Source organism: Phyllopteryx taeniolatus, chromosome 4 (assembly GCF_024500385.1).
Source record: "Phyllopteryx taeniolatus isolate TA_2022b chromosome 4, UOR_Ptae_1.2, whole genome shotgun sequence".
Classification (NCBI taxonomy): Eukaryota; Metazoa; Chordata; class Actinopteri; order Syngnathiformes; family Syngnathidae; genus Phyllopteryx; species Phyllopteryx taeniolatus.
The window spans coordinates 11,829,152-11,840,896 of NC_084505.1; the positions used below are offsets into that span (position 1 = coordinate 11,829,152).

An 11,745-nucleotide genomic window follows, 5' to 3' on the forward strand; every position below is an offset into this window, starting at 1 on the left:
GATGCAGATCTCTTTAATGTGATACTTTACATGCATCACACTCAATAACATGCTATATCAGCAGATGATTTTACACGGATATGCCCATCTTCGTCGTAACATCTTTTATACACGTTTTTCAGACTACGGTTGTTTCCAAATGATAGAGATGCCCTTTATTTGGGAATACTTATGGCTCGCTACTCGCTAGCATCTTCTCCTCCATGTTGGCAGAAGTCTTGCGGAGCAGCAATAAGTATAGAAAATAAAATCGCTGATCCTCTTTTTCCATATTAAGCATTAATAAAATATTGATCGAGACGAGCGTCTCGATATATCCCCCAGCACTAATTGCAACATCTATGTTGTTGCAATCTCGAAACCCTGTTATTGGTCAATGAAGACTTCCGCCTTGCTTCCCTCGCTCATCAATAACAGCAATGCTTCTAACAACGTGCAAGTACAGGGAACAAAGCGCTGCACCTCCTGTATGCAAAGTGCCTTTTTGAAGGGAGCCATGGTATATTTTGAAAGCAGATGATTTTGTTTGGTTATTTATTGTGTATTCAATTACTTTTCTAATGTTATGTTTTATGTACCGCACTTTGGTACAGCTGCGGCTTTTGTGAAAGTGCTATATAAATGAAGTTGAGTTGGGAAATTATTTGGAAGGTAATATTTTGGGACTGAAAATATCAAAGATAACGGGAGGCAAAATCAAAGCCCTTGGTGACTGCCTGGTTCTAGTTAAAGCTCTATCCATCCATCCATCCATTTTATCACTTGCTGTTGGATATTTACAGTAGGTGACACGTTTGATTTAGCACAGACTAACCAGCTGGAGGGCATGGACTTCCAACTGCAACACACTGTACAGATGAATGGGCCTGTGTAGGCGAAGAGACACAAAAGCACGTGGGTATGCACCTGTTTACACACGCGAATAAAATGCAAAATGCATTCAGTGTGTACATTGATAGTTTAACAACATTCAGGCCTTAAATGTTGAAAAACTACAACGTAGTGCATCTGTCAAAAATCTAACATTGTGCACACACAAATGTTACTGAGATTACAGCATCCAACCAAATAAGCCTAAAAAGTATTGGGAAAAGCTAGATGGCTGTCTCGTTCTCTTCATTGAAAAAAATTGAAGATAACATGTTGTCATTTGCACTGATGGTGTAGTGGTGCATTCGCCTGACTTCGGTCCAGGCAGTGTGGGTTCACTTCCCACTCAGTAACAGTGTGAATGTGAGTACAAGTGGTTTTCCGTGTCTACATGTGCCCTGCAACTGACTGGCAACCAGTTCAGGGTGTGGTCCGCCTTTCACCCGAAGGCAGCTGGGATAGGCTCCAGCACCCCGCGACCCTGAACGGGATTAAGCGGTATTGAGAATGGATGGATGTTGTGATTTGATCCCCGTTGTTTGTTGGTTGGTCAATTAATTAATTAATTGGTCAATTAATTTTAGTGCACCTCCATAAAGAGGTTTTATTTTTATTTATTTATTTATTTTCCACTTTTCGCATGGGATCTTTCTGGGTACTCCCAGTGTAATTTGTTAGCATAAGCATACTTCCTTTAAGGCTGCTAACGTACCAATAAATGAAATTAACAGGCTGATATAGAAGAGAAGGAAGAAGAGATACGCAAGTCAGCGAAGCCACAATGGGAGCAATGACACAGTTGAGAGTCGGGTGATGGAATGAGGCAGGTGAAGTAAAAAGACCAATAGTTTGAGGGCAAACAGAAGTCTCTTGTGCACTGTAAAAGACAGCCACCAATTTTCGACTGGAGAAAATATCAGAATTGGGCTACAGGCCTGCTGCCTGTGTATAACGATGCCAGGACAGAGGTGTAAAGACATTTACACTCACTTCTTCACCCTGTTGTGTTGTGTTGCTGTCCAACAAGTACGTAAACATCACATCAGACTCTGGCAGTGACGTCATCACGCATGGAATTATCTGATTACTGGATGCCGTATCACTGTGAAAAGCGCACACAGTTACAGCAATATATATCAGCAATATCAATTAATCTATTTTTCTATTGCGCTTGTCCTCAATAGGGTCACGGGTGAGCTGGAGCCTATCCAAGATGACTATGAGCAAGAGCTGGGGTACACCCTGGACTGGTCACCAGCCAATCGCTGGGCACATTTTGACAATCAACCATTCACACACTATGGGCAATTCAGAATTTTCAATTGCCCCAAGAAGCATGTTTTGGAGAAGTGGGAGGAAGTCCGAGTACCCGGGGAAAAGCCATGCAACTATGGGGAGAACTTGTAATTCCAAACAGAAAGGCCTGAGCCGAATTTCATACACTGAACCTTAGAACTGTGAGACAAATATCCTAACCACCATTGCACTGTGCTGCCTTTCTATCAGCAATATTGCAATAATAATATCAATATGTGCTGGATTTTCACCGTTGGTGCAATTGTGTGTGTGCTCTGTGTGTGAGCAGTTAAAGATGTGCGATGTAAAAAAGGAAGGATTCATATGGAGGCGACACTAAAGAAGATCCCCAAGGAGTCAGATAAGAGAGAAACAGTAATTAGATCTACACAGTACATTGTTACCGGTAGTTATTGTATCCCAACAGGGGAACATATTGGATACTCTGGACTCAATTTTAAAGTGTGTGAGAGTACTGTACTTGAGCTCTATACATGGGCCAAAAATTACACCTTCTTATTTGATTTTCTAATGATGCTAATTTGTTATTGTATTTTGATTTCTTAACACTCATTACCTATACATTACGATACCATAAGATATCATGAGATAGTTTGACCTCTCACAAATGGAAATAGGTCTGACACTTTCCCTATGCAAACAGTCTCCCTCTGTCTCTACAGGAAATCAGACAGCGTTTACGACTTCTCTCGCATCAAAAGTTGCATGTCAGTATCAGTCTGTTGTGGTTAGCCAGTCTGGAAATAGAGAGTGATCACACAGTTTAGAGTCAAGTGTGAATACTGTCTAACACAAGGTCTTTGTTCACTAGAGACCCAAGATCAGAGAGCTCACAGCTCTGGACTTCTCTGTTATGCTGCCGTTATGCTTCTCTCATGGATTATGGAGCTCTGTCGATATAATTTAAGATATATAAAACTCAAAGTTACAAAATAGTCACGAACAACAGTGTCATTATAGTCAACAACAAGGAAAATCTATTTAATACTACTACCAGTAGAGTGTTGACAAATAAGACGTACAGTATGTCCCAAGCTACAGCAAGCTTCTTAGAACATACTTCCATCAAAATTAACTAGGGTCTTGCATTGGCCAATAATCCAACAAATTTAAGAAGTTTAGCAAGGAATTGAAACTTGTAGTCCTCCAATGAGAGAGGGGCTGGCGGAGTGATTTCTGTGTGCTTTTTCTTTTTTGGTGGACTTGTACTGAGGAAAATGGAGCAGGTCTTTGCGTCCCGAACTTTGGGATAAAAGAGAAAATACATACCGTGATATATATAAAAAGAACTGTGATGGATGGAGCTTTCTTTTGCAAAAAATAAATAAATATATATATATATATATATATATATCTTGCCTAAATTGCCGAGGTGCGGTCTACTTCTCCAGCAGGAAAACGTTCCTGTTTACTTCATGGTAGGCTGATACGTCAGCACTTCCAAATTTGGGCACACTGGACTGGGGCACCGTGGTCACTGCTGCTGTGCCGCATGGTCCTTTCACATTGAGCCAGTACGGTGTGAAAAGGCCTTAAACGAGACTGTGTTTCGCACAGCCTCAGAAATGTCTCACAACACACTGTGCTGTGGAGATACAGGGTGGGGCAGAAAGGACAAACATTTTTTTAAAACTTACAAAATAATAAATTGTAGCTGCCAACAAATTTTATTGACATCAATGTGTTCGTATTGAAATAGCATTTGAAATAATCCAGTGTGGAAAACAACATCCGTCATATGGTGTCCGTTTTCAGCAATGCATTTCTGAAGGCATTGATAGAAGTTGGCTTCCACTCTCTCAAACATTACTCTTTGCTCATTGCAAATGTTATTTCAATACAAACACATTGATGTCAATAAAATTTGTTTGCAGCGACCATTTATTATTTTGTGAGTTTTTCAAAAACATCTGTCCTTTCTGCCCCGCCCTGTATATTAAGACTGACTCGAACCGTAATTCTGAGCGATATTTTTAATCATTAATTTTTGGTTTCCATGCCGTGCCTATGTCTTCATGTAAAAACGATTAGTGACGCTAAAAAGGGGGCCGCTTTTATTTTGTATTGTGCATTGTTGCAATGTAAGTGGAATAATAATTCTATAATTGATTTATTCTTTGAATATTAATTTGTGCAATTGAAATGCCTAGATAGTGTGTGTATTTATATATATATATATATATATATATATATATATATATATATATATTTATATATATATATATATATATATATATATATATATATATATATATAAAATAAATTAATGGTTGCAATAATCAAGATTATTCTAAAAATATTCAATAATGACAGCCCTAAACCCTTGATTTAGTTACAGCAATCAAAAAGACAATGGTGAAGTTTTTACAGTTCAAATGTTACTTTTGAAACAATACAAAAAAAGAATTACACAATTTATCCAGCTCATCTGTATTTGCCAAATATTAACATTATATAGTAACTGTACTGTAACTAAAATACACTGTACTGTAACTAAAATACACGTATTTACAAATCAATGTTGTTTATTGGGAGCCTGATATTATTCTCAATGGAAATGCATTCGGTATTCAAATATGGTCTTGTCCTATCGATACAAAAAAGTTTTTTTCCCCACTCTTTTAGCCACTAAACACAGTCCACCACGTAATGCAAAATGCGCCTGTTTCGGGTGCTCTAATCTCTTGATCTCATCAACATGATCTCTTACTGATCTGGTGGACTATTTCAACAAGACAAACTAGTCAGATAACATACTTTAGTGCTGTAAAGGCCTGCAGTGACCCGATTCAACCCTTGGTGACCAAGGGCTAAGGTTCACATAGTCAGACAATTAGACTTTTTAAACACTCATCCTTTGAAAGTGCATCCTAAGTAAATAAGAGGTAAACATTTACTCACCCTTGAGCTTCTCCACCACACTCTCTCCGGCTCTCTCCACCACTCGACCATCCTCCCGCTGGTAACGGTCATCCAGAAATCGAGCGGTGGCTTCAGACAGATGAACCTTGCCTGCCACACCAAGCTGCTCCATCAAGTTGGCCAGATTGACATCATTTGACCATACGTCAAACTTGAAGCGCTTCATTCCTAGAATCCCGCACAACACAGTGCCGGTATGGACACCAACACGCATGCTGACAGTCTCACATGTCTCCTGGCAAAATTGTTCGATGGCCTGGATCATACCTAGACCCATCTCTACACAGCAGTAGGCATGGTCAGCTCTAGGGTCAGGGCAGCCTGCGACACAGTAATAACAATCACCCAGTGTGCTGATCTTCTCACAATAGGTTAGTTCACAGAGACGGTCAAAGCGTCCAAAGAGATCATTGAGAAGCCCGACCAAGGCTGGTGCAGACTTATTGGCAGACATTTTAGTGAAGCCCACAATATCTGCAAAAAGGATGCTAACAGGTTCCATACGTTTCATGTTGAAAGGTCGAAATATTATCTGTCCACGTGGGATGGAGGTTTTCTTGCGTTTGTGGTTGTTGTGAGGGTAGTTCTTGGGGTTTGTGGCATTTTGCGATGGCGAAGCGCCACCAACACCTCCTCCAGTGCCCACTGAGACAACTGAGGCAGAGCAGGCACCAGAGGAATAACGCTTACTACAATTCTCACTCCCACCGCCCTCATCGTCACCCTGCTTCATTAGCTCGTCTGCGACACGTCGAGGCATAACCGAGTGGATCATACGCTCCTTCAAGGCCTTCTCCACCCCTAGGTCCTTGCCATGCATGATAGCCTGGCCCACTTTGAGAAAGGTGCTGCGAGAGCGCACCTCTGACATAATGAACAAGTGGATACCGATGACGTGGACACACAAGTGAAGCAGCGCTTTGGCCGGACCTAGCCATTGGAGCGTGTCCGTTTCCCAATTGGAGCTGGAACTCCCCAAATGTGTCCCCCATTCAGTAGAATCATAGCTTCTGTGAAGCAACGGTAGCCACCCTAATGCCTCAAATAATATAGAGTATAAGAACCCCAGCATCACTGAGGCATACAGACGCACATGGAGAACACTATATAACAATAAAAGGACCTCTATACAGAAAGAAAAGGTAGCCACTGGAGATATGCAAGGGGATTGGTGTGCGTCTGGAAAATGGTATGAAGCATTTGCATGGTGAGCCCACTCCAGCTCAGTGTAGCCTGCAGTCTGTATCTGTGGACCCAAGGTGATGGCGAAGGTGACTGCTATCAGGAGCAACGATGTCTGGTTGTACAGTTGTATGTAGTACTGAGTTAAGGTGAACAAGAAGAGGAGTGCTAAGAGGGCCAAAAAGGAGGCCGTGGGGGCCAGGAAGGTCATGGGGTGGCAACGGTCACTATTGACACTAAAGTAAATGGCCCAGAGCACAGCTGACACAGCCAGGTAGAACAGGACATACCGAAAGCGCCGCTGAGTCTGAGGAAAGCACCTCTCTTGGCAAGCCTCCTCGAGGATGGGAGAGTCAAATTTGGGGTCCCAGCATTGGGCAGCAGATCGCTCAAATAGTGGTGGTGCCTTCCTGTGCACCCTTGTTGTGGAGGTTGTAGCCAGTCTGGAGTCTGCGGAGCTGCAGCTGGAGGAAATACTATATTTGTGGAGGTTAGGGTTCATTCTACTCCTATCCTCACGGCCTACGGCTCCTCCTCCGACACTGGTGGCAGGCCTCACCGGCTCCTGCGGCTGCACATGCGGCGGCAGCGAACTGTGGATAATCCGTACGGTCACAGCACCATCCCTGCTGGAATTACAGCTCACTTCTGTGGCGTGCATGAGAAGCTGCCGGTGTTGTTGCAGCGTCGCCATATTGACGTGGGAAAGGAGGAGTGGGGGAATGGAGTTAAATATTAATAGCGCTGGTTGGTGCTCGGGCAATTAGATGTGTTGAGTGGGCGCTGCGTATTCACATTTGGCACTGCGGGGAGGGAAGGATTGGGAGGGGCCACAAAGGTGTTTTTGCTGGAATAATCACGCTTATAGTACTGTGCACGAGGTGCAGATGTCTTTGCTATGCACAGAGAAGCTGAAACACTCACTCACACCAGACACACCTTTCCAGCGTATTGAGCTGCTCATGATGAGACCCTGGATTTGCGTCACTACTCGCATTACAAGCATCACTCCGCAAAGCGCATCTGGGTTTCAGACTGAGTTTCTCCCCAGCAAAACAGTCACTAAACAGTCCGTCTCCATCATTGACCATCCACAGTTGCATTGCGTGAGCACATCCAGATGTGGGTTGTCAACACCTGGTGATGGTCGCTGGTAGCTCTGCAACAATTGGCATCTTCACTCTGTGCAGTAGCCTCTTTAAAATTCCACCGTTGTAGCAGCTTTATGCAAATTTGCAACAACGTGACGAGCTGCAAAAATATATTTCAGAATTGTTAGTCCAACCTTCAAAATATTTATAGGCAAAACTGTGGATGGTTTCTGAATCAGGCAACTTTACCTTCTGCATTCCTTCTCAAGCAGTGTGCTGAACAATTGGATTTCCGTGCATTCATTCCTTCCATCTGTAGTCTTATAAATCTTCCTGACAGCGAGATTTCGGAGACCAATCCATGACCATAAACCAGTTCGTACACGAGGCGGCCTGGCAGACAGGCAGGCCTAATCCCACAGACCCAGCCCCGTCCTTTCCTGAACTCCCGCTCCGGATCTTCTCCGTGTATCCCCCTTCTACCTTCCAAAGAGGGTTGGGGAGGGGTGTGTGCTATTCCAAGAGCGAGAAGCACAGAAAATACCAACCACTGGCCCAAATTAGCGTCGCTTTACCTCGTCTCGGAGTGACTGCAACTTGTTGCGCGCAGTTGGCAAAACATACGAGATACGAGGAACAGCCTGGGTCGAGGCTGCTCTAAAAATAGTGATGATCAAAGCTCTTCGCAATAGAAACAACACAACACATTCGAACACTTTTCTCCGTATATCCGGCGGCGTTGGATTCCAGCGAGGTGTGGTTGGGTGAGAAATGTACTACTTTAAATTCAAGTGGTGCAAAACGTCAGCCTCAGAGAGCTTCTTCAAAATTAAAAAAAAAAAAAAAAAAAGTTTTTCCCCAGGCCGTATTTCCTGCGTTTAGAGAGGAGACCCAGTGAGGACTGTGGTTATTTGGAGCTCGATTTCCTCCCTTCACATCCCCCCTGGGCGAAGAAGACGTGAAGAAAGAAGCCCCAGAGCAAACAAGAGGAAACCCTCGCTTATATCCTTGTAAAAATGATCCAAACGCAGCCAACAACAGAGAGCAGACTTCTTATCGGAACCAACTCCTCACGGTCTGGATGGCACTAGTTCGTAAGAGTGTCCAACAGCAACACACACTAGATTGCGCGCTCAGGCTAGTGTGTACGTGTGTGTGCGTGAGAGTTTGTGTGTCCTCTTCAGTCCGCCGCTTGTAGCCTCCCTTTTTTACAACCCTCTCGGCGGGCTCCGAACGCGGCTTTCGCTGACTCCAGGCAATACACTCTCGTGGCTGCTTTACCGTGTTATCCGGGCGAACGGATCATCCACACGCCTGGAGCTGCCACCATCTTCGCTGTGACGGGTTCGGAAATCCTCCCCCAGCTGTTGTGGCGGTGTGGGATGGTGGGACCAGACTGTCAAGCTCGACGCCATTACCCAACAATACCACTTCCGGGAAAAATAACCACGAAGAATGCGTCGAATCGGCCAAAAATCTTACATAGGATGTGGAATATTTGTATAATAAGTAGGGACGCACATTACCTACCTCTTGATAATGCCTGGGTGAAAACTGTTTTAGTTTAATCAAACATTGTTCAAAAACACAAACCTTTCTTAAACATGCCTTAAGTTGCACTCAAATCTAAAACTTTTGAGAGCACTGGTGTCAAACTTAAGGCCCGGGAGCCATTTATTTTCTTTCGTATCCAAGTTAGATGCCCAAGAAGAAGGTTGTTCGAAATCTAAAAAGTCTGAGGAAAGGTGCCACGATGCAACCTTTAACTGACCTTTAGCATAGGCTACACCATACCAACCTTTACAATGTTCCCCACAATCCTTTATGTCAGCATTTTTTCAAGCAACAGGCCAAGGTTTAGCGCCTCTACGTGAAGATGCTTGAGAGTGCAGGAAAAAAAAGAAAAAAATACCTATGGAGAAGAATCGTGAATAATTTACCATTAAATAATTTACCAAACGATAACTTACAATGTTGATATTAGGCATGTTAGGTTAATTGAAGACTCTAAACTCTAAGTGTGAATGTGAGTGTGAATGGTTATTGGTTTATATGTGCCCTGCGATTGGCTGGCAACCAGTTCAAAGTGTACCCTGCCTCTTGCTCAAAGTCAGCTGCAATACCGGAGACTCTAGTGAGGCTAAGCGGTACAGAAAATGGATGGATGAATGGGTTATTTAGGACATTTAACTACTTGTCTCTCCAGAAGTAAACCTATACTGTAGAATTAGAGTCTTGAAATCCTTAATTCTTGTAGAATTAAGCATTTAATTGTACAATTAAGCACTTAAGCATTTAAGCATTTCACAATTGTTATAGTAATGTAGCTCTGACATAACATTTGCAATACTTTCAGATGAAAAAAATATATATATTTAAAGAAATAAGTTTTATATAGGGGCACGGTGGACGACTGGTTAGCACATCTGCCTCACAGTTCTGAGGATCCAGGTTAAAATCCACTCTCGCCTGTGTGGAGTTTGCATGTTCTTCCCGTGCCTGCGTTGTTTATATGTGCCCTGCGATTGGCTGGCGACCAGTTCAGGGTGTACCCCGGCTCTCACCCAAAGATAGCTGGGATACGATCCAGCATGCCCGTGACCCTAGTGAGGATAAGCGTTACAGAATATTAATGAAGTTTTATGTAAAGACATTCATGGCATGACATGTTCACTCCAATACAAACTATTACTTCTATTTTGAAAATCAAGCTCTGAGTTTCCGTTTTGTTCCTGTTGGCCTAAATGTGTCTTGACACAGCTGGAGATGGGTGGGTTTTCACAGTGGGTGTCCGTTCAGGTCACATGTCACTGACTGCTTTAACGTGCTTAGAGGAGGAGCAACCACCACTCAACTTTTTCAACTTTGTTTTTCACATTTAGCAGAGGAGGTAAAAGAGCAAGTTTCTATACAGTATATATATGTACTGTATATGTGTATGACTATGCCTCATACTGTATACTACTTGTAATGCTGTGTATTAATTCTAAACATTAATGCATATTTGTGAAACAGAACATTTAAAACTTTATTAAATCCAGATAATTTTTCATTTTCTCTCAATTGTTTGTATGGACTTGCATAATTTACACAAGACGTATAGAGACTTTTCCAGGTTGGAATCATTAAATCTCTCAAAGAGCATTAGAGTTGTATCCCACTTACAATTATCAACAGAAACATATTGTTATTTCAGTCTAAGACATATTTAATTCATAATCAAGGTGTTTACTTACGGGAAACAATAAAGTGATGAGATTGTGATCTGCAGCCTTCCAGCTTGACCATAAACATGATAATTCACTTATTCACTGTGGGTGTGTTTGCGTGTGCCTTTAGTGGCGATAACAATGAAATATGATTCCAATAAACCATAACCCCTGTGTGCATTGTTCATGTGTGTGTCGCAGTGGCATGTGGGCAGCGTGTGCTCGCATGCGTGTACTTCTGTTTGAGAGCTTCCACGAGTGGCCTTTTCATAGAGCTGATAAAACTGATCTGATAAAGTCTGTGTTAGCACTTTGGCCAAAAGGCTTGGGAAACATAGTTCACACACACACATGACATAAGGTCACGTACAGTATGTACAAATGATACTTTTATTGCAAGCATACAAGTGCTTGTGTGTGTGTCGGATCATCGTTTTCAGATTGACCTCTGTGGGGTGCTTGATGACTTCTCAGCCTCACCTTGTAGCACCACATAAATGCATTTATTACAAAGAAAATCAAGCATATAAAAGGATTACCACCTTGTGGATCAAATAAAGAATTTTTCTTCTTCCTGTAAAGGGTGTTTTATAGTTTTTAAGTGTTTATAATAGTAGCGTTTCTCTTATTTTCACACTTGTATGGCAGTTAAGAATGGTAAAACTCATCCATCCATCCATGAATAAAGTTAGAAAAACATATCGAATGGTAAAAATATTGCCCTCACGAGGGTCGCAGGTGAGCTGAAGCCTATCCCAAATGACTTTGAGCAAGAGGTGGTGTACACACTGTACTGGTCGCCAGGCAATTCCAGCACACATAGACAAACAACTATTTACACTCACATTCAGACCTATGAACAATTTCGAGTCTTCAAATAACCCAAAATGCTTGTTTTTGGAATGTGGGAGAAAGCCAGAGTACCCGGAGAAAATCCACGTAAATACGGTGAAAACGTACAGCCTTTTCACAGAAAGGCCCAAGCTGAGATTCAGACCCACTTCATAACTGCGAGGCAGACATGCTAACCACTATTCCATCGTGGTTTATGTAATTATTGTATAACAGCAATGGGTGAACAGAGAAGTTCTAAATTTGGAACCTGTGGATGAAAAATTCAATGCAAGATTGAAAATTATTGAAGGTTTACATTA

At 42.4% G+C, this 11,745-nt stretch overlaps 1 protein-coding gene across 2 annotated transcripts in view; it reads right to left on the reverse strand.

Moving 5' to 3' along the window:
• Positions 1-8,770, reverse strand: part of adcy9 (adenylate cyclase 9) — a 41,710-nt gene extending 32,940 nt beyond the window's left edge. Inside the window, exons 1-2 of one of the 2 annotated variants that reach the window (XM_061769452.1) lie at positions 7,632-8,770; positions 5,089-7,542 (exon numbers count right to left, since the gene is read on the reverse strand). In XM_061769452.1, the coding sequence (XP_061625436.1) occupies positions 5,089-6,985 (1,897 nt within the window). In that variant the 5' untranslated portion in view covers positions 6,986-7,542; positions 7,632-8,770. The remainder of the gene's footprint in view (positions 1-5,088; positions 7,543-7,631) is intronic. The other variant, XM_061769453.1, reaches the window with a different exon arrangement.
• Between the last annotated feature and the right edge of the window lie 2,975 nt (positions 8,771-11,745).